Source organism: Phodopus roborovskii, unplaced genomic scaffold (assembly GCF_943737965.1).
Source record: "Phodopus roborovskii unplaced genomic scaffold, PHOROB, whole genome shotgun sequence".
Classification (NCBI taxonomy): domain Eukaryota; kingdom Metazoa; phylum Chordata; class Mammalia; order Rodentia; family Cricetidae; genus Phodopus; species Phodopus roborovskii.
In genome coordinates this window covers 2,279,681-2,301,300 of record NW_026126571.1, presented here as the reverse complement: position 1 = coordinate 2,301,300, position 21,620 = coordinate 2,279,681, and the positions used below count along the sequence as shown (strand labels likewise).

Sequence of the window (21,620 nt, the reverse complement as noted above, 5' to 3'; positions counted from 1 at the left end):
CTAAGAGACAGCCTCTGTCCCCGTACTGCCATTGCCCAGCTCAGGGCTGAAAGCAACACACCCAGGTCTGTCTTTTGTCCAGCGGGACTCTCTTTCTCTTCTGGTTCATTTGATAGTGTTGACACAAATAATTAAATGCCCAGTAAGCCTCTACCATTGTTAGGAGCATTCCTAGGCCAGAATTTCTTCTTCCTGAAGCTCTTTGCAAGAAAGTGGGTGAGGTCAGGTCATCCTTGGGAAAATGCAACTCAAGAATAACGACAAGGTTTTCACAGCTCAAGGAAAATCAAGACATCAGGGCCTGAACCCGCGTCCAGAGAGTTCCCTTCCCAGACCACCCACAGAGGTTCCCTTCAGCTTCTGTCTCTCAGTACCTGTGAGCAAGCGAGTGTAAGTTGAGAGGCAGGATGCTGTTCTGTTGTCCAGCAGAAGAGAGTGGACACGGTGAAGGAAGCCTACTCCCTAGCTCATCTCCTCTCCCCACACCTGCCTACCTTCCTGCCAGCTGCCTTGAACTGCAGGAAAGTAGCTGTCATCTGTAAACAGCACAGGGATGTTAAGGGCTGGGGATGCCACACAGCTGACCCAGGGTCACAGAGCTAGAAATCTGCCCAGGTGAGCCTGTGACCACCCAGGCTCTGAGCCACCACATCGTAGACTTCCCTCCCTGGGCCCCTTTCCTCCTTCCCTGGTCCCCAACAATTCCCTGGTCCTTCTCTGGATCCCCCCACACCCTCCCAGCACAGGCCGCCACTGTGATCCATTCACACACAGACTTTTTCAACCGAAACCGCTTTAATGAGACTTGTTTTATAAGTTAAAAATGCATCTGACAAAGAACAATACGAGAGTAGGGGTCCACACTGGCCTCCACTCTGAACAGTGGGCCCCTTCCACAGGCCGAGTCCATGAGCCATGCGCCCCTTAGCGCTGCTGGGCCTCCCCAGGGCCTGTCGCTAGGCCTCATTTGCTCTGGGGCTCTGGGTCATCCCTTGATGCCTCTGGTCCCCTAGTCTTAACACAGCCGGCCGTCCCACCCTCTGGCTCCTGCTGGTTATAACAGGTTTGATGTCACCGCCCCTGAAACTATGAGAAACTGTCTCAGGTAGAGCCTTCCGACTTGACCCCTGCCCTGTCATTCCCCTCTCTAGAAAGCCCACAGTCCCAGCCCCCTGAGGCCCCACCCTTCTGGACCTGGCTGTACAGAGCTCTATCTGAGCTGTGGCCTTTGCTGCCGCTGCTGCCTGTGGTACCAGGCTCAGGGAGGGCCAAACCCTGTGGCTTGGGAGCAGGGACAGGCTTCGAGGTGCGCGGCCGGGGCACAGCATAGTCATCCGTGGCAGGGTTGTACGGGAGCTCATAGCCCTCCTCCTTCGCCCGAGCCTGGCACCACCATGCATCCTTAGGCTCCTGGGGCAGATCATAAAGGCCCCGGAGAGGGGCTGGGGCCAGGCCCTCGGGTTCATCATAGATGGGGTCCTCTTTGCTGTCCGTCAGCGTGGCTCTCTGCAATTGGTGCTGCACGTGGCCGGACAAGTCCCAGTAGAGAGGCTTCTTGGAGTGCACGCCCTCCCCGGCCCTAGCAGGGGTGCTGCCCACGGGGTCTGAGTAAACAGAGTCCTGAGAAGGGCCTGGGGGGATCCGAAGGGAGTCTAACGGCTCGGCGTACAGGGCCGGGGGGCTGCCCCGAGGCTCCTGAGGACCGGGAGGAGAAGCCACCTTCCCCTCCGCCTCCCCTTCATGGGAGTCAGTTCTGAGGATGTCTTGGCCCTGTCCCACCTTTCCTTGCGCTTTCTGCTTCTGGATGGCAGCCTCAACAGCCTGAAAGATGTCGTTTCCCTGTGCCGTCTGGAAGGTGAAAGTTCCGGGGCCGGAGGGGCAGCGGCGGCCCGCTTCGAAAGAGAACATGACCTGAGGGCGTGGAGGGAAGCCGTTAGGAGTGTCCTAAGAGATGAGTCACAGGCCTGACCCACTTATTAGTGTGGCCACTGGGAATACAGCTGGCCAACCCCACGCCCTCCCTGACAGCCCTGGCCCTGGCACCTTGTCCCGGCCATAGCGACGCAACAGGGTGTAGGGCCAGAACAGGACAGGCGCCAGGGTCTGACCCTGGGCCGCCAGAGTCAGGAGGGCCAGCTTCTCAGCTTCCACCCTCAGGACGTAGGAGCCCTGCAGGCCGCAGCGTTCGGAAGCCTCGGTCTTCTGTGTGGTTACCCAGAACTGGGAGCCTGGAGGGAACACACAGAAAGGGGAAGGAGGCTGGGCAGGGTTGGAGACTTGGCAGACTCCAATGACCGGCTCCCCACGGGCACACCTTCTCCCCATTCCATTCATGCCTGGCGCCTACCTTCCCAGGCAGGGCTGTACAGGGAATTCTCCAGCATCTCCAGTGCAGAAAACTTAGGCGGGTTTTCCGTCTGCGCCAAAGCCCAGCCGCCTTTCTGCAGGAACAGGGACACCGAGGACCATATATATATATATATAATTCCCGCGGGCCTGAAGAAGTGCGGGAGGTCCAGTGCCGCTCGCCCCCAGCCCCTCACCGGAAAAGCGTTTCTGCACAAAGTCTGCACCCAGGCGGCGCTGGACGGGGCGTCCGCCGCCAGCAGGTGTGAGCGCTGCGCGGTGTCCAGGCGGAAGGCGGTGGCGCCGGGCTCGGGGGGGCTGTCCACGGGCACAGGGGCCACGCTCACGCACTCGGCCAGGCGGATCACCTTGCAGTCCAGACGGCGAGAGCCGCCTCGACCCCCTCCAGAGCTCGACCCCTTGTGGTCAAAGAACTCGAGCCGCGCCACGCCGTGGGGACTGGCTGGGTAGAGCACCGCCCAGGTTTTCCTCCACCTCTGGGGACACGAAAGACGCGGGAGTGCGCGGCAGCACGCCCCACGGGGAAGGAGAGACCTGCGCAGGCCGCCCCGAGGCGGGGTCACCGTCCCAAAGGCAAAGCCACCGCACCTCCTCCCTAGGACGGCTCAGCCTGGGGCTTCCAGGGAACGCCACCCGGCTCTGCAACTGCCCGAGCGGCGTCCCTACCTGTTTCCGGCCCCTTTCCTCTTTCGGGACACTTTTACCCTCTTGGTCCGGGGGGTTTCGCCATCCGCCACGCCGCACACGCACACGCACACGCACGCACACTACCTTGGTCCCGAAGCGCTGACTCTGGAGAAAGAGCGGACCCTCCATCACAGCCCCGTCCATGGCCCCGGCGGTTCCTTCCCCGCTTCCTGGCCCCGAGGGCGGGGGGCGGGGCGGGGCGGGGCTGCAGGGGCCGGAGGCGTGCCCGCCCCTCCCGGGCCCGGCGGCAATGATGGGGGATGGAGGAAGAGGAGCCAGCAGCGGCAGGAAGGAGTCGGGCATCCCCAGATAAGGCGCCCGGGGCCTTCTGCCCTGCCGTCAGCACACGGCGGCGCCACTCAGGGGAGCCGCGATTGCCAACTAGAAGGCCGCGGGGACTGGGAGGTGGGGTGGGTGACGTCATGCGCTCACGGTGACGTCAGAGCGAGGCCGGTGACGTCGCCCGCAGGCACCCCGGGGGCACTACAACGACCAAGGGGGCCCTCGGAGCATTAATTCCCCTTGCGGGACCCGCTCGCGTGGCCCAGCCCTGGAGTTGAACCGGGGACGTGGAGGAACGGCTGGGGGCTGGAAAGTTTCCCGCCGCCCGCACAGGGGCCGATCCCGAAACCGTTTGCAAGTCCAGCATCCCGACCGCGGCTGCCCGGCCTCCAACCTGCGGGAAAAGAAAGCTTCATTGAGCCGGGAGAGGGCGGGTAGGGGCGGGGGGGGGGGGGCGGACGGCTGCAGCCAGCTCCACGGGGGAGGGGAAGATGTAGAGGAGGGAACTGGCCTGGCTGGAATGGAGGGAGAAAGCGGAATGTGGGAGGGCTCTGGAGGGCGTGGGAGGGACCAGCGAGGAGGGGGAGGAAGGGGGGTCCAGTCTCCCCTGGCCGAACAAATTTTTTTGGGAAGTCCTAAAACTAATCTCCGGGACCAGGACTCTGCTTCAGCCTCTGGAGCTCTGCCTAGGCGAAGAAGGTAGGAGAGTCACTGCCGGCCAAGAGGAGGAGGACTTGGGGATGGAGAGGATGGTGGACCAGAGGGAAAGTTGATTTGGGATGGAGCCAACCAGCTGACAGTTATATTATTGTTAAGGAGCGGAAACACGAGAGTGGCCGTGTCTGTAGACACCGGGGATGGCAGCTTGAGGGTGCAGCTGGGAGGCCCTAAATCCAACACAAGGGCTTCCAAGCCAAATGCCCCCAAAACAAAGCTGTCTTGTCTGAGAGAGGGGAAGCAGTTCTGGGGGGCCGCTTGCCTTGATTTCAGCCTCGGGTAGACAAGGCCTGAGCTAAGGAACCAGCCCTAGCTTGTGGTTGCCGGGTGACAGAGGCACCAAAGCCTGCCCAGCTTGAACCTAGCTCTCCTGGAGCGCCTGACCCTGCCGCCTGCAGGGGATTTGTGAGCCCATGTGCTCAGGAGGGTGGCTGAAGGTTCTCCTACTCTGTTTAGCCTCCGCCTTCCCTGCCTGGGCATCTGCTTCCTTAGAAAGCCTCACACAGTCTTCTCATTCATAATTCTGAGGTCTGTGTGTCTGTTCTCCCAGGCTCCCCTTGCCTGTGCCGCTGCTGCCTGAGTCTGCCCGCTGCCTGGGTCGTCCTGTCATTCCCCCTACGCCTGCACCTTGGCTTCGGGTCCCTCTCCTCGTGGTTTGTGCCTGGCTGTGTCACTCTCCAATACTATGCGTTTCCGTTTCTATCATGTCTGTCCATATTCCATGTGTCTGCCGTGCAGTGCCTTTCGGTTTTTTTCCCTTCATTCCCACACTCTCTCTTCCTCTCACATCCTGTCTGTCTGGGTCATCCTCTCTGTGTGTTTCTTCTCAGTCTCTCTCTTTGTCCGGACCATCACCACACTCTCGGCCTGGAACCCCACACCCACCCCAAGTGATGGGAGCAAATGGAGATGGAGATGATGATGATGGTGATGGCCAAACTAGGGAAGAGCATTGGGGGGACACAGCAACTTACGTCAGCCTTATCATTTGCAAAGGGAGAGCCTCCCTCAACCCCAATCTAGGTCTCTACCCTCATTTAGTGTGTGCCTCCCTCTCTGTCCCTTAGTGCCCACGCCCTGGGGCTCTGCCTGCCATGAGACCTGTCAGTGTGTGGCATTACTGCTCATGGCCACTGCTGCTACTACATTGGCTGTGCAGCTCCTGTGTGGGGTCTCCGTCCCCTCCCACTGACCCGGAGAAGAAGGCGGGAAGCCAGGGGCTGAGGTTCCGACTGGCCGGCTTTCCTAGAAAGCCCTATGAGGGCCGTGTGGAAATACAACGTGCCGGTGAGTGGGGCACCATCTGTGACGACGACTTCACGCTGCAGGCTGCCCACGTCCTCTGCCGGGAGCTGGGCTTCACAGAAGCCACAGGTTGGACGCATAGTGCCAAATACGGCCCAGGAGCAGGTGAGCAATGCTCTGTGCTGGCCCAGACGCCACCTAAGTGCAGTTCAAGGACACAGAGGACACCGTGATGGCACAGCCACAGGGCGTGAGGCACCAAGAATGGATAGAACTAAGTAAAGGGCACGGATAACAAACCGCCTAATATAGTAGTTTCCGGGCCATGTGACCTGACACTAGACCATGCTTCCCATGAGCCTCCATGTTCCGTGTGCCCAAAGTGGGGGGTGGGTTGGTAAGTCCTCCTGTGCACAGTAAGTCTCTGCAGAGCCAGGTACAGGGATAGCCCGTTGCAGCTGAACGCTGAATGATCCGAGTGCAGCTATCCTGATGAGGGTGTGAGAGAGAGCAGGTGAATGGTGTCCTGCACGTCCCATAGTTAGAAGGGGTCCTATACTACAGCTGACAAAAAAACCAGGGTGCAGCCCAGAGCCAAAACCAGCAAGCTGGAACTCACGTGGCTCAGGTGTGAGTGAGGGTTAAGGCACACAACCCTCTGAGGCTGGGGGGTGCTCGGCCCATATGGACCCAGAGTAGGATGGTTCGATGCCTGTTCGCACTGGCTCTACCACTTGTGAGATGAAGAGTCACGTGGAGCAGCCACACTTTGAGAGAGACAGGAGGAAATGGAAATGCTGGACGAAGGGTGTAGCTCGGAGGTAGAGTGCTTGCCCTGCTTAGCCCTGCAAAGAGAAGGAGGGAGGGAAGGGGAGAGAGGAGGGAGAAAGATGAAACCACTTTCAGGAGCCACGTTTTTTTGGGAGGAATGGCAAAAAAAAAAAAAAAAAAAAAAAAACCCTCCTGGCCCTGGCCCAGAAACAAAGTAACCAGCCTCCAGCCTCAGTTAGCAATTATGTGACGACTGTGTTCAAAGTCAGGAAGGACAGTCGTGGCTGAAGGGTTTTCTGGGTAGCATCAAAGAACTGAATCAGACCTGGTTGGGAAAGTTGTAAAGACCCACAAGAACCTTCTGGTGTGGTTGTGTGGTCTCCTGGGGCAGAAGGGTAAGCTCTGTTAGACTAGGAGGGGTGCCCTGGACGCTGCCACACGTACCTTTGAGGAGGTCCCTCCCAGTTCTGAGTGGTCAATGATACTCAATATGACCCAGACAGTAAAAATAGGGTCCCTGCGGCAGCATAGGCGTACAGAAAAAGCCACGGGGAAGAATGTCAGAGCGAAGGGAAAGGTTCCAAGATTCCCAGGTCTTGGTGAGAAGCCAAACTCTTAGGTAAGTTTCGTCATTTTTGGAGCCCCGGCCTATTTACACGAAGTAGCTTTCTGGCAGCTCCAGTCTAAGAATGATTAAGTACGGACATACTACGACAGAGCATTTGGCACGTAGTATGTACTTAACCATAGCTATTATTGAATGAATCCTTATTAACGAGGACTTAAATGTCGATTCTTGGTTGTTGTTGTTTTTGCCCTAATCACTCTCCGCCTCAGAGTCCCTTGCCCCTTCTCTATCTCTTTCTCATGAGGGGGGGGAGGGTATCCTCCAGGCCACATGAGCCCACCATGTTCCCTCTCCTCCTTCCTCAAACACCTTTCCACAGGCCGCATCTGGCTGGACAATCTGAGCTGCAGTGGGACTGAAGGAAGTGTGACAGAATGCGCCTCCCGCGGCTGGGGAAACAGTGACTGTACCCACGATGAGGATGCTGGGGTCATCTGCAAGGACCAGCGCCTTCCTGGCTTCTCAGACTCCAACGTCATTGAGGTCTGCAGTGCACGCACGCGCGCACACACACACACACACACACACACACACACACACACACACCCAAAAAGTCTGCGGGGTAACCATGTGTGGCTAGAAGATATATTATAAACCCTTAGGGGATAATGTGGATTTCTGGGAACCTTGGAAGGTGGGGGCAAGTGGGTAGGCGTTGCATTGCAAGGTCCAGTTTTAAAAATGCATGTGGTGCCCTGCGGCCGTTTACGTCTGTGCGCCCTGTGCATGCCCAGTGCAGGCAGAGACCAGAAGAGGCCACTGCATCCCATGGAACTGGGATGGTAGGTAGTTGTGAGCTGCCGTGGGGTCCTGGGAATCGAACCCCCGTCCTCTGGAAGAGCTCTAGCCCCTCCAGTTTCATTCCTGGTCACCTGCCCTCCTCCGATGTTTCTCCTCTCGTCCAGTGTCTTTTCCTACTTTCTTCTCTTCCTAAGACACCTGCTTCCCTCTCTCCGTGCCTTCGGGACCTGTTATTATTTCTCTGGCATGGCATGCTCTGCCTCTATCACACGCTGCAGTCTGGGGCACATCCCCCAGAAGGGCAGCTAGCTGGCCTGGCATCGCCCTTAGGCTCGGCTCAGGGGTCTCACCAGTGGGTTTTACAGCACACACAACCCGGGCTCCTTCGGGTGGCACAGCATTGCCCCTGGGATTCTTCCCCCTGCCTCTGGCTCCGTCTCAGGTAGAGCATCACCTACAAGTAGAGGAAGTACGACTCCGGCCAGCTGTGGAGTGGGGCAGGCGACCCCTGCCCGTCACTGAGGGCCTGGTTGAAGTCAGGCTTCCTGATGGCTGGGCCCAAGTGTGTGACAAAGGCTGGAGCGTCCACAACAGCCACGTGGTCTGCGGTATGCTGGGCTTCCCTGGAGAGAAGAGAGTCAACATGGCCTTCTACAGGTGCGGGGCTCAGGGGTGTTTGCAGGCCTTGGAGAGGATGAGGGGTACTGTGGGAAGCCCGTCTAAGGGAGGGGACGCAGGGGAATGGCTGTTGACACAGGAGGCTGGGGAAAACACTGAAGGCTCTCCTACCCACCCACGGTAGGAGACGGGCTGATGGGCGAGCGGCAGAATGCGAGTGCGTGCCGGTGACGTCATCGGTAGGCAGGCAGATTTCTGGAGCCTGGGCGCTGGGGCTGGGAGAAATTCAGAGTTTGCAGAGGGTGCAGCCCGCCTGTCGGAGGGAGGCGGTGCCTGCGGGTGTCTTCGTGATACTGTGCCTGGGGCCTCAGAAACTGTGCCTGGCCAGCAGTCACTGGTGAAGGGTTCTGTGCAAAGGGCGGCTTCCTTCCTGCAGTGTCTCATTTGGTAGTTTGAATAAACAGCCCATGCTAGCCAGGCAGATACTTGGAGATCTGTCCAGTCGGCGTCAATCTGCAGCGTGTCTTGCAGGCCCAAGGCACGTTGCTTCAGCTCTTATGTATTTCACTTGTGGGCAGGCTTCTTGCGAGCTACACGACTTTCCACTGAGCAGACTGCTGTGTGCACCAATGGGGCTCGGCATCGCAGAAGTGCCGGCCTTTGAAGAACGTTGGCGTTTGCCCCATGTTGAGACAGAAAACCGTTTCGGGTCTTATCTCTAATAGGATAAAGCTGCCTTTTGAGCCTGAGTGTATTGCTGGGCAGAGCATGGCCATAATGTAACCAGTATTTTTATTCTCTCATCTATAATGAAATTATGGTGGATTTTTGCTGTGTTCACAGCAGTCTCCAGCCTCCAAAGTGCAGTGGCCCTCCGTGGAAAGCTATCATGGAGGTTTGAGTGCAATTTTACTAATTCTTAGTAATTCTTAGATCTCCAAGTGTTGCCATGTTTTTAGATGCTCGCAAACTTTCTCTTTAGCTATAAACTTACTCTTGAGTAGCATTTATCTGCACAATCAGAAAACTTTTTCTTTTTCCTAAGGTCATTATAGTCTCTAATATCCACTTGTTTCCACATGTGCTGGGATTTTCTTTGTTGTGTCCAAACTCGTCTGGAAGTCCTTTCGGCCCTAAGGGGTACAGCTGAGCTGTCATCTGCAGACTGACTGCATGTTCTGCCTTTCACATCGTCCAGGCTCTGCCTTTCAGAGTTCAAACTCTAAAACAGTTGTGGGGGGTTGGGGCTTTTTTGAAGAGAAGAGGGTGGAGTGAACCAAGGCCTAGGGAGTCTCTCATCCAATGCCACACCCTGTGCTGGCTTCTGTTGTAGACTTTGGAGCTTCCACAGGGAGCAGAGACATTCTTCCAGGCACCAGGGGACAGCCAAAAAATAAGTGAACTTATAAAACCTCTGTCAGAGCAAGGTTCATGGCCTCTTACTCAAGACTGAAAGAGCTCAGGCAAACAGGGAAGGGGGGGGAAGGGTTTTACTCAAAGGTAATGTGGAAGTTTGGAACGGGCTGCAGGAGAGTCACAGCAAGCCACCTGAGCTGCAGTACTGGGGGACACCCGGCCACTGCCCAGGGCTTGCTTCCCTGGGTCAGGAAGAGGGAACTGGTTGTGAAGGGATGAACCACGGACAGTTTCCTCTTTTGATTGGCAGGCTTGGGTTATAGAGGCCTTTGTTTAGTGCTCATGTCTTTTCCTAGGATGCATCTGATTTTAATCATATGTATACCCAATCATGAATAAGCATATGATGGCATATTGGAGCTTTTCTCTAAAAGTATATTCAGAGAATACAGTTTACCTCTCCTCACTGGCTTTCAGAACCTGTCTAAGCTGATTAGATTCAAGGCCTTAGTTCCTGAATATGTTCCAGGATGTATTTGCTCCAAAAAGGGAGTTACCAAGGGTTGCTAGGCCAGCTTTATGCCAGGGTTAACCAATTGCTTTGCTTAGGGACAGGTGTTCATGCAGCAAGCGGCAAGTGGGTTCCAGCGTGCTAAGTGCTCTGTTGAGAGAGGGGTGTGTATGTGTCCGTAGCTCAAGCCGACTGAGGGCCAGCTTGTTAAGCTGACCCAGTGCTTGTACCTGTCCTGACCCCAGGTGTTTTTGTCTTTGTTTGAGACCATAGCTCATGTATCCCTTGGCTGGCCTTGAACTCATGACCCTTCTGCACCCACCTAAGTACTGGGGTTATGGACCTGTATCTCCATGCCCAGCTGATGTATGGCATTTAATCACATTTATAATCCTTACTTTGACTTTGAATTGCTTTATTTTATGTTATCTATTAGTATGTGTGTGTGTGTGTGTGTGTGTGTGTGTTCCTGTCCGTGTGTGTGTGTGTGTTCCTGTCCGTGTGTGTGTGTGACCCTGAGGCAGGAAAATCAGCACTGGGTCAAGTTATAGGCCAGGCAGGGCTACACATCAAGACCCCATCTCAACCCTGCTCCACAATTCACTGCCTCGCGTGGGCCCTCCAGCCGCAGCCAAAAAAGGCATACGCAGTATTGGGCCAGGACAAAGAGTGACCATAATTAAAGTCTTTAAAATTAAAGAGACAGCAAGGAGAAACTGAATTAAGGAAGCCTGCTGGAGAAGGAAGTCAATTTTGAGGGTAATTTAAAAGAGACTTCCCTGCAAACATGTTTGGGAGATGAGCTTGGCTTTGAATGACCAGGCAGATGGGATTGGAACTTGGGCAGGAAGAAGGCTCACAGCCAAACCAAGTTAATATCCTCAAATATGGGGTCCTCCATCCCTGGCCCAGCAGCCTCAGGCCTAGAACCACACAGGCATGCACGCACTGCACACACAGACGGGTAAAAAGGGTGCAGTCAGCCTCCCTGGACCTGATCCAAGCTAGTAACCCCAATGCTCCCCTCTACGGTCAAACTTTCTTTTTGGACCACCAGCTCACAGATAATAACACATAGGCTTGCTATTGATTATGACAGTTTTGCCTTAGCTTAGGCTTTCCCCCAACTCGCTCTTATAACTTAAGTTAACCTGTTTTTATTAATCCACATTCTGCCATGTGGCTTGGTTACCTCTCCTCTGTACTGTATATCCAACCTTTTCAGGATCTCCCTGGTGTCCCATGTGCGCCTAGATTCATCCCGAGTTTCTCTCTCTGCCTGGAAGTCCTGCCTAGCTGTTGGCTATTCAGCTCTTGGTTAGACCAATCACAGAGACACAGCTTTACACAACACACTTCTTCTGGGCTCCCCTGGGGTTTTCTTCCAACCTCCTGACCTGGAAGCTTCATTCTTTGTGGGTTTTTTCTTTTATTTTATTTTTTTGCAAGACAGGGTTTCTCTGTGTAACAGCTCTGGCTGGGACTCAATTTATAGACCACGTGGGCCTTAGCTCAGAGATAGGCCTGCCTCTGCCTCCTGAGTGCTGGGGTTAAAGATGTGTGTCACCACCGCCCGGCCCAGCTCATCTGTCTTGATCTAATTTCTGAAGGTCTTGGTATTGGGACACTGTTCTGAGTTCTCGGCTTTCACTGAGGCTCAGTCACCTGCTCCTGTGCTAGGACAGCCTCCAGGGCCTCGGAAGTAGCTGATAGCATCACACTACTCTTGGAAGCTCCCTGATAGGGAAGGAATCTTGCTCCTGGTTCTGGCTGCACTGGCCTTTTCCGCTTGATTCTACACCCATCCTGACCTGATATTGTCTTATCCTCGCAGAAAGTTGAGGAAGCGAGCGGCCAAAGCCTCGGCCCGACGCCCCAACCCCCTCAGAAGGTAAAGGGGCCAGAGCCCCGGGACCTCCCGACAGCCCCTGAGGCCTCAGGAGGTGGATGGATGGATGGAAACCTATCCATGTCCATCCCAGAACCCAATCCTATCTATGGATTAGGGATGTATTGGATAACGGCTACTCCCAGGGGAGGGAGGGAGGGAGGCATGGGAATGGGTGAGCTTTGATCTTAGGGAATGGGAGGAGAAAGTTATGCAGGAGCAGCTGTGGAGATACTTGTGCCTTTCTACCTCTCCCGAAGGAAGGATTGCACTGCAGGCTCGGCCCCTGTATTCTTCCTCCTCCCCGCCCACCCCCACTGTTAGCTCAACTCCCTGAGTCCAAGAACATTTCCACTCTCTCCTCCCTCGACCTTCAGCTGACCTCCTTTGCTCTCCCTCACCTCAATTTCCATAACTAGATTTGCCTACTGTGGCGCTGATTCCAGTGAGCCAGCGTTGGGAGTCGCTAAGTGTGTCTCCTCCTGTAGCTTTCAGCGGCCCGTTATGGTTACATGCATGGAAATTAGTCTCCCTCCCCATACTGGGAGCAAAAGGTCCTTCCAGAAGCAAAAGTGCTCCGCTTTTCCTGAGCTACACCCTCAACCGCTGCCTCTACCAACACCTTTCTCCTTTTTGCAGAACAATCAACAAGTTTAAAGTCAAACACAAGCCCCGAGTGGGCAGGGGTCCAAGCAAGAGGTAAATGAGTTTGGGCTTGGAAGCAGAGAGGAAACAGGGCGGCGGGTAGGGCGGTGCTGTAACCAGGAAAGGGTCCAAGACAGGACTGATGGACTGATGGAACTAATAAGGGGAGCTGTGACAACCACCTTCCAGATCCTTCTAGAAATGTGAACCGGGTCGCTGTGATGTGCGTCTCTGGGTACTGTGTTCATCATAGGTTTTGTTTCTTGTCCTGTGCTTGGTTTCCTCCTGTGAGTTCTAGTAGAATCTGTCCCGTGCCAGCCTCTCCCCGGCAAGATTATAGTGTGGTCGAGAGATCTGTGGTCTTGTTATTTCCATTTTTTAAAAGCAAACATTACCAGGGGCTGGAGAGATGGCTCAGTGGAAGAGTGGACACTGCTCTTCCAGAGGACCATACCAGGCAACTCACAACTGCCTTTGACTTCAGCTCCTAAGGATCCCACGCTGATGCCCTCTTCCGCCTCCCTCAGCCACCTGCAATCATGTGATCATGTGCACAAACCCGCACTGAGACATACACATACACGTAATTAAAGGTTTTTGTTTTTAAGGAAATAGTACCAGTTCACCTGGTGTGGCCTATGGAACCTTTCCAGGGATGGCTTAAGAATCACAGCCCCTGCCTGGCTGCCTGTTAGGCATCCAATCCCATATTTTCTTACTCAGAATTCAAGGGAATAGGAGACTTCCAACCCTTCCAACCAACTTGTCTAAAATCTCCCTGCTAATTTGTGACTGAGGACTGGAGAAGGCATCCCTCTCATGGTCCCTTCCCCTCCTCAGCGAGCTCCAGTTTTCTCTGCACCCACCCACCCCACCCCCCACGGTATTCCTCACTCATGGGCTCCTGTCCCTGGTGACCCTCAAAGAGCTCAGAACTCGATGAGCCTAAATTCTTGCAACTCTCTTTGCCCAACACACCTACCCTTTGGCTCTTCCCCTGACCCCCACACTAAAGCACGCACTTCATAACCTCTTTTTATTGGTTATAGGGAGTGGGTGAGCGAGTGTTTACAAGTTAGATGTCATTTCCTGTGATGGCCTGAGTCCCATTTTCAGCCAAACAGGACCCTGAGAGTACCTGATGGCTCTGATTTTCAGGGTCCGTTCATCCCGGGCTTCCAAAGGTATTCTGTAAAGGGTCCTGCTTCCTTTGCCCGTTTTGTTTACAAATACCTTCCCCTCTTGTCTTCCTAGCCAATGGCTGCTCACTGTCACATGCCCTCTTATCTCTAATGTCAGGGATAGGGCACCTACTGCAATAATTCACAACAATCAGACTCGTGGGCCCACTCCACTGACGCCAGGCCTCTGCCTTTTTCCCTGAGCTCCACTCAGCATTTCTGAGAAGACAGACTTCCCTCCAATCACCTGGCTGCAAGCTCGCGTTCTATTCTCTCAGGCATCAGTAGCGTGTTTCCGAATGTTAGCGTCTCTACTTTTGTCCTATTTCCCCACTCAAATGGCCGTGCAACAATGCTCAGTTGAAACTGGGCAAGCATGGGCTACCTCATTGAAGACATCTGCAGCTCAAATCAGGTCTTGGGTCATGTTTGTCATCGGGATAGCAGTAGCCACCTTCCCTCTTTGGCCATGTATCCCTCCAAGTTTTTGTCTGTCTGGTGTTTGTCTTTGTTCCAGAGAGTCATCCTTAGTCCTTCCTCCTGCCATCTTCTAGTCCATTCTTGCCATAGCTGTCTGTCATGCTATGACAGGGCTTCTAACCCAGAAGCCCCTCTGACCTCTGAGAAACCATCTAGAAGCAGACTTCCCCGGTACCGAGCGTCCTGGCTCGCTGTCATTGGGCTTGTTCAGTCACAGCATAGTAGGAAGGTCTCCAGCCAGCTTTGTCTTCTGCGTCAGCCCCACCTTGTGAGTCACCTCTTCTGGCTTCCCCTTCAGTGTGCATGGCCACCCTGGCCTCAGCCTCAGCCTCAGCCTCCCTTTGGGTCATTAAGAACAAGATTGCACTGGGTGGTGGTGGCGCACACCTTTAATCATCCCAGCACTCAGGAGGCAGAAGCAGACATATCTCTGTGAGTCTGAGGCCAGCCTGGTCTACAGAGGGAGCGAATTCCGGGACAGCCAGGGCTACACAGAGAAGCCCTATCTCAAAAAAAAAAAAAAAAAAAAAAAAAAAAAAAAAAGAACAAGAACAAGAACAAGGTTGCTATGGAACCTGGCTCCTCTTTTGGTAGTACTCTGCTGCAGAAAAAAGTCCCCCACGGCCCTGACTGGGTAGGCAAGCTCTTTCAGATCTGCATGCTGTCTCCCTGTACAGTAGCCACCCTGTCTCTCGAGAGAACTCAGGAGGGGGCAGAAGACGATAAGAGGGCATGGGAAGTTGGGGGTGGGGCGGGAGGCGAGGACCCAGCCTCACCCTTCTGCACCCCACTCCTCCCCCCACAGGATGCTGGCCCAGAAGCAGCAGCACACCTTTGGCGTGCACGGGGTAGCGTGTGTGGGCACGGAAGCCCACCTCTCCCTTTGTTCTCTGGAGTTCTATCGTGCCAATGACACCGGCAGGTGCTCCGGGGGAAACCCAGCGGTGGTGAGCTGTGTGTTGGGTCCTCTTTACGCCGCCTCTACGGGGCAGAAGAAGCACCCACAGCCCAAGTCTCAGGGGGAGGTAAGTAAGGCAGTGCGTGTTGTCATTCTGCAGTACTGGAGACCAAACCCCTGGGCTTCACACCCACCATTCGGCTACACCCGCAGCCTGACAGTGAATGTGACCTTTGTCCACCCAGTGTGGGAACCCTAGCACGGCCCTGACCTTTAAAACAGGGAACCACCCGGTGCCTGTGCCGCAGACCTGACACCCACTCTTGTCATTAAAAGCTCTTTAGCTCCCTGGGCTACATAGCCCTCCCCAGACCAACGTTTCTAGGCACCTCTTTGGGCATGTCTGTCTTCTACAGGCCCGTGTGCGCCTAAAGGGTGGTGCCCATCCTGGAGAGGGCCGAGTGGAAGTCCTGAAGGCTGGCACGTGGGGCACAGTCTGTGACCGGAAGTGGGACCTGCAGGCAGCCAGCGTGGTGTGTCGAGAGCTGGGCTTTGGCACTGCTCGAGAGGCCCTGAGCGGTGCCCGCATGGGGCAGGGTGAGGGGAAGGGATGTCCGTCCACGGCCACACTACTGGGGGTGCATCCCTTGGGGAGGTACGGAGCCCTCTGGACAATGAAGGTCTAGTGGCAGCCTCCGCCACCTTGACGTCTGACTCTAGGCATGGGGGCTATCCACTTGAGCGAAGTGCGGTGCTCTGGCCAAGAACCCTCCCTCTGGAAGTGTCCCTCCAAGAACATCACCGCTGAGGACTGTTCCCACAGCCAGGATGCCGGTGTACGATGCAACCTCCCCTACACTGGAGTGGAGACTAAGGTCAGCCGTGCATTCTGCTTTGGCTCTTTCTACCCAGACCTAGTCTCCAAAACAGCCTGACTGCATCCAGCCTTTACCGCAGGCCCCGCCCCCGCTCCCGCAGGCCCCGCCCCCGCTCCCGCAGGCCCCGCCCCCGCTCCCGCAGGCCCCGCCCCCGCTCCCGCAGGCCCCGCCCCTTCTGTCTCTGCTCCCAGCGTGGACTGTCAACCCAGCTTCCCCTGTGCTCTTCCACCCTGTCCCTCTACAGATCCGACTGAGTGGGGGCCGAAGCCGCTATGAGGGGCGAGTGGAGGTGCAAATAGGGGCCCCTGGGCGCCTCCGCTGGGGCCTCATCTGTGGGGATGACTGGGGGACCCTGGAGGCCATGGTGGCCTGTAGGCAACTTGGTCTGGGCTACGCCAACCACGGCCTGCAGGTGAGTGGGAGAAGAGGGGGACCAACGCCTCTGTCACCCAAGTCTGTGCTTTGGGCAAAGGACTGTGGAATCGAGCCCCCTGGCCCTGTAAACTGGAACCGACGGCCTCGCCAACACCCACCCCCTCCCCCAGGAGACCTGGTACTGGGACTCAGGGAATGTAACTGAGGTGGTGATGAGCGGAGTGCGGTGCACGGGGTCTGAGCTGTCCCTGAACCAGTGTGCCCATCACAGCACCCACATCGCCTGCAAGAGGACCGGAACCCGCTTCACTGCAGGAGTCATCTGTTCTGAGAGTGAGTGGGTAGCAGAAGCTAGGGAGGCAAGCCCCGGCCCATCATCTGCAGGGAGAGGTGCTGGGATGTGGACGGGCTCCTTTGCCAACGAGAACCCGGTGTGCCCCCCCCAGGGAGACGGGTGCCCTCGGCGGTAATGCCCACCTCTCTTTCTCATGCAGCTGCCTCAGACCTGCTGCTGCACTCAGCGCTGGTACAGGAGACTGCTTACATTGAGGACCGACCACTGCACATGCTGTACTGCGCTGCTGAAGAGAACTGCCTGGCCAGCTCCGCCCGCTCGGCCAACTGGCCCTACGGGCACCGGCGTCTGCTCAGATTCTCCTCCCAGATCCACAACCTCGGAAGAGCCGACTTCAGGCCCAAGGCCGGACGCCACTCTTGGGTGTGGCATGAATGCCATGGGTGAGGCCAAGGGGGCCGGGCGAGGCTGGCGGGGGGCTGACAAGCCTGCTGGCCCTTCAGAGACAGCCACCAGGCCCCTTGTCCCACAGGCATTACCACAGCATGGACATCTTCACTCACTACGACATCCTGACGCCCAACGGCAGCAAGGTGGCCGAGGGCCACAAAGCCAGTTTCTGTCTGGAAGACACTGAGTGTCAGGAGGGTGAGTTGGGGCCAGAGTGGACGTAAGCGAGCGTAGCCTTGCCCTTCGCTGACATGTAATGCCCCCTTCAGATGTCTCCAAGAGGTATGAGTGCGCCAACTTCGGAGAGCAGGGCATCACCGTGGGATGCTGGGATCTCTACAGGCACGACATTGACTGTCAGTGGATCGACATCACAGACGTGACGCCGGGAAACTACATTCTGCAGGTGCCTGGCATCTGCCTGCGCTTTTGGACGCTGTGGTTTGGGGCTGGGCTGGGGGAGTGTAGCTGGCTCACGCCGGCATTCTTTCTAACTCGCAGGTGGTTATCAACCCAAATTTTGAGGTAGCAGAGAGTGACTTTACCAACAATGCAATGAAATGCAACTGCAAATACGATGGGCATCGCATCTGGGTACACAACTGCCACATCGGTAAGGGGCGGGGCGGGGCGGGGCGGGGCGGGGCGGGGCGGGAGGAGCTTTCGCCCCTGAGTGGTTTCCTGGTCTCCACACCATCCCGTGAGGGGTGTGTGTTCCTGCGTCCAGGGTGTCCCTCACCGTGCCTGTCTACTGTGCAGGTGATGCCTTCAGTGAAGAGGCCAACAGGAGGTTTGAGCGCTACCCTGGCCAGACCAGCAACCAGATCGTCTGAAATGCCGCCACCCTCGCAGCAAACTACCGCTGCCCCCCCACCCTGGGCCTCAGGAGCTTACCACAAGAAGCCCTGATGTCAGCAGGCCTGCGACACTCATCCACCTGTGCACTACAGATGACAGACTGCTATTGGACAGAAGTTGGCACCTCCCTTACTGGGTCAGCAGTCAGTACCTTTGGCCAGGCATGGAGAATCGGCCAAGAGACAGAATGCACAGCACACAGAACTGCCCCAACAGGAAGGGGCCGCGGCTGGTTCCTTGAATAGGAGGTCAGAAGATCAGCTCCTGCAGCTCTCCTAAGTACCGCTTTACCTCTAGCCTTTTGATGGGGGAAAAGATCCAGCCCCCATTTTTGACTGAAACATGTTGCTAGGTATAATTTTATTTTATATAAAATGTGTTCTTCAGAGCCCAGGATTGGTGCTGATGGTTAGGGGGACCTGCCCTCTCTAGGTCCATTGACTCCCCAGCCCAGGTGCGCTCAGAACCTAGGCTAGGAAGGTGAGGGAATCAGAGCAGGAGCTTCACACTCTTGCTACGCCAGTCATTCTGTGACCTCAGGGGTCACATACAAGGTCAGGGTTTCTGATCCACGACGAATCCGCACTGCCAGCTGCGATTGGGTTCGAACAGCCTCGTAGACGTCTTCCGCATTTTGTACCCTTTTCTCTCCAATGGCCAAGATCACATCACCCGGCCGAAGACTAGCCCTGTGGAGGACAGGACAGGGCGAGGAGGGAGTAGACAGCTGAGTTCAAGGATACATGGGCCCCACTCCACCCCACCTCAGAGAGCAGGCTTCCATCACCTGTGTGCAGGAGAGCCCAGGATAACTTTATGGATGAGGACACCGTGCTGAACGTCAGGGAAGCTTGGCTCTCGCAGCTGTAGTTCAGCGAGGATGCTGAAAGGGTACAGACCACACGGTTAGCTACACCCAGGCCCTCTCTCCTCCTGGCTTTAGTGCTTAGAAGTGGGATAGACATGAAAGGTAGCTAACTCCTATCGACACACACTGTTAAATCAAACTGCATGTCTGCCACCCTACTCGAAGGAAGTGGCAGAACTTCAGCTAAGCCTAAAAGGATGGATCCTATTAACCGTACGAAGTAAGGTATCAGGAAACAGAAGTGAGCCGGTGGCGGTGGTGGCCCACGCCTTTAATCCCAGCACTCAGGAAGCAGAGGCAGGCAGATCTATATGAGTTCAAGACCAGCCTGGTCTACAGAGCAAGTTTCAGGACCGCTAAGGCTACACAGCGAAACCCTATCTGGGGGGAGGGAGGGAGGGACACAGGAGTGGAAAATCAAAGTAATCCTGAAGAAGCAACAAGCCAAGTCCAGAAGGCGATTAGACATGGGCGGGAATGGAAATGACCTTTAATGCCGAGCCAATGAAGTCTCTAAATCACGGCAGTGACAGGACGCACTCAATCTAGTAAAAAGATGCAAGACGCAAGGGGACGACAAAGTTGTTCCGCTCTTGTGACAGCAGACAACAGCTCACCTCAGCAAAGGACACACAGGAAAGCAAAACCCCTAACAGAGTGCAGCTGTGAAGCACACACATGCGTGGTCCTCACATCATCAGCCCTAATGTACCTGGGAGTCAGGGTTAGCATCATCACTCCGATGTAGCGGCGCTGGGACCCACCGATTCCAAACCAGGAGTCTGTAAAGAGAGGACACTTGAGCCCGCCCAGCCACACCCTTCCTTCCCTCAGCCCCTACCGGTAAAGTCCTCTCCAGCAAGGCCCCTCCCCTACGCCCCATGGTTCACTTCACAGGAACCCTTTCCCAGTAAAAAAAGGCTCACTTTTCTTCTCCCCGCGATGCAGAAACTCCCTAAGGCGGTCAGAAGGGATGGCAAAGGAGATTCCAGCTGTCACCTTCATGGTGTTCACTCCAATCACCTCCCCATCCTGCAGGGACACAGCCCTCTGTCCCCTAGCCCACACAGATGGCAGAGTAGCAAAGATTGGGGGGCAGGGGTCTGATAGGATACGAGGAGACAAACAAGAAACTACAGAAACTTAACTAAAAATTCTTGAATGTTAGAAAAGCCCACCCTTCTCCCCACACTGACCTGGGGGTATGGATTCTTACAAGAACATTGGCACTCACCAGGTTAACTAGGGGACCTCCAGAATTTCCAAACTGTGGGATAAAACGGAAACACCATCAAAGAGATCTGGAATTCTACGCCTCTGGGAATTCTCTCACTGTTGGCATAACCAGGGTATAGGGATATTCTCCAGATTCTGTTCCCAGCCCATTAACTAGAGTGGCTACGTTTTGCAGCCCAACGCCTAATACAGGCCTAGCCACCCCATGTGAGTTGGTGCACACACGCGCGCGCACGCACACACACACACACACACACACACACACACACACACACACACACCAGACAGACAGCCGTTCTGCCCAGCTCCCACCCAGCTCCAAGAGTCTCTCCTATCAGGACGCACGTCAATGGCTGCATCGGTCTGAATGTACTCCACGTTGGTCTGAGGGAGTCCCAGGTCCCTGGCAGGACGCTGAGCAGAGCTGACAATGCCAGATGTGATGGTGTTCTGCAGTGCGAAGGGACTCCCCATGGCAACAACAAACTCCCCTTGCCGGACGTCAGCAGAGCGGCCGAGGGGCAGGGTGGGAAGGGGCTCCTTCGGGGAAACGAGGACGCCAAACCCGGTCATTTCAAGACAGGGAGCAAAACCACACAGCTGCCGTCAGATCCGGCCCACTCCGTCCCCACCTTGGTCTGAATCCTCAGCGTGGCAATGTCTGCCACAGGGTCCACGGCTGTGACCATGGCCTCGTAAGTGTCTCCGCTAGGCAGCCTCACTCGCACCCGGCGCCGATCGGCCACCACGTGGGCGTTGGTAACGATGAGCCCATCGGAAGCCACCACGAATCCTGAGCCGTTTGAGATGGGGACTTCGCGGCCCGAGAAGGGGTGCCTGGGGCGGGGCGGGGCGGGGCGAGCACGGTCACACAGCCCGCAGCTCCCACCCGGCCCTGCCGCCCGGCCTTGGGGCAGCGGGCGCCAACAGCCGCCGGCCAGCCGCAGCGTCACCTACCGGTCCAGGATTTCGATGTAGACCACAGCCGGGGCTGTCTTCTCCACCACGTCCGCGATGAAGTTGTACTGGCTGCGGGGAGAGCCGGGCGGCGGCGCGGGCACGGCGGCCAGCACGGCGGGGGGCGCGCGCCCCCAGCGCCACACCAGCAGCCAGCCCGCCGCGCCCGCGCCCGCCGCCGCCGCCAGCGCCAGCCAGCCCCGCCGGCCGCTGCCCGCGCCCCAGCTGCTGCAGGCGTCCCGGGCGCCGGGGCCCGCAGCCCGCACAGCCGGCCGTGCGCGCGGACCTGGGGCCGCAGACGCCGCTCGCGCCCCGCGCGGGGCCCCCACGGGCACCCGGGCGCGGCGGTCGGGAGCCCCTGACGTCGGCGGAGCCCGGGGGTCAGCGGTCAGCAGGGGACCCTTCCCCCAAGCGACGCCCCCCAAAGCCCGCCACGCCCGAAGGCCGCCGCCTGCACCCCGCCCCGCCGTCAGCGCAGCCATCAGCTCCGCCTCGGCGCAGTCCCAGCCCGCCCTACTCGGAGGCGGCGCCTTGGAAGCCCAGCAAGCCGGACGGGGAGGAGCGAGGCACGCCGGGACCTGTGCGGTGCATGCCGGGAGTTGTAGTTCCTTCGGGACGCCCTCTCCCGGGCCTACACGGACGCGCGAAAACACTCACCCGCCCCGCCCCGCCCCGGGGCCGCAGGGCA

The 21,620-nt window shown here is 56.7% G+C and overlaps 3 protein-coding genes across 3 annotated transcripts; 1 reads left to right on the top strand and 2 right to left on the bottom strand.

The window, feature by feature from the left end:
• Positions 1-782: 782 nt before the first annotated feature.
• On the bottom strand, positions 783-3,254 carry Dok1 (docking protein 1). Its single transcript, XM_051203175.1, has 5 exons — positions 3,139-3,254; positions 2,544-2,843; positions 2,348-2,441; positions 2,044-2,228; positions 783-1,911 (listed from the first exon to the last, which is right to left on the bottom strand). The coding sequence occupies exons 1-5, from the start codon at positions 3,196-3,198 to the stop codon at positions 1,102-1,104; spliced, it is 1,449 nt and encodes a 482-aa protein (XP_051059132.1). The 5' UTR covers positions 3,199-3,254; the 3' UTR covers positions 783-1,101.
• A 719-nt stretch (positions 3,255-3,973) lies between these two features.
• Positions 3,974-18,259, top strand: Loxl3 (lysyl oxidase like 3). The gene is made up of 14 exons (XM_051203173.1): positions 3,974-4,035; positions 5,121-5,463; positions 7,017-7,180; positions 7,881-8,095; positions 14,923-15,142; positions 15,432-15,612; positions 15,736-15,890; positions 16,138-16,305; positions 16,439-16,601; positions 16,763-17,006; positions 17,096-17,211; positions 17,283-17,419; positions 17,515-17,626; positions 17,773-18,259. Exons 2-14 carry the CDS (start codon positions 5,148-5,150, stop codon positions 17,844-17,846), a joined length of 2,265 nt encoding a protein of 754 aa, XP_051059130.1. The 5' UTR covers positions 3,974-4,035; positions 5,121-5,147; the 3' UTR covers positions 17,847-18,259.
• Positions 18,217-21,429, bottom strand: Htra2 (HtrA serine peptidase 2). The gene is made up of 8 exons (XM_051203176.1): positions 20,933-21,429; positions 20,608-20,812; positions 20,321-20,515; positions 19,974-20,006; positions 19,666-19,771; positions 19,452-19,521; positions 18,659-18,754; positions 18,217-18,560 (listed from the first exon to the last, which is right to left on the bottom strand). The coding sequence occupies exons 1-8, from the start codon at positions 21,412-21,414 to the stop codon at positions 18,395-18,397; spliced, it is 1,353 nt and encodes a 450-aa protein (XP_051059133.1). The 5' UTR covers positions 21,415-21,429; the 3' UTR covers positions 18,217-18,394.
• Positions 21,430-21,620: the final 191 nt, after the last annotated feature.

Bases quoted from the DNA above. Each gene is read 5' to 3' on its own strand.
- Loxl3 (XM_051203173.1), top strand. From the start codon at position 5,148: ATGAGACCTGTCAGTGTGTGGCATTACTGCTCATGGCCACTGCTGCTA. The intron at 7,181-7,880 runs GTCTGCAGTGCA...GCTCCGTCTCAG, and splicing joins CAGACTCCAACGTCATTGAG to GTAGAGCATCACCTACAAGT. The intron at 17,627-17,772 runs GTAAGGGGCGGG...TCTACTGTGCAG, and splicing joins GGTACACAACTGCCACATCG to GTGATGCCTTCAGTGAAGAG.
- Htra2 (XM_051203176.1), bottom strand. From the start codon at position 21,414: ATGGCTGCGCTGACGGCGGGGCGGGGTGCAGGCGGCGGCCTTCGGGCG. The intron at 20,813-20,932 runs GTAGGTGACGCT...GCCCCGCCCCAG, and splicing joins TACATCGAAATCCTGGACCG to GCACCCCTTCTCGGGCCGCG. The intron at 19,772-19,973 runs GTGAGTGCCAAT...GTGTCCCTGCAG, and splicing joins GAGGTCCCCTAGTTAACCTG to GATGGGGAGGTGATTGGAGT.
- Dok1 (XM_051203175.1), bottom strand. From the start codon at position 3,198: ATGGACGGGGCTGTGATGGAGGGTCCGCTCTTTCTCCAGAGTCAGCGC. The intron at 2,844-3,138 runs GTAGTGTGCGTG...TCGTGTCCCCAG, and splicing joins GTCAGCGCTTCGGGACCAAG to AGGTGGAGGAAAACCTGGGC. The intron at 2,229-2,347 runs GTAGGCGCCAGG...TGTTCCCTCCAG, and splicing joins GTACAGCCCTGCCTGGGAAG to GCTCCCAGTTCTGGGTAACC.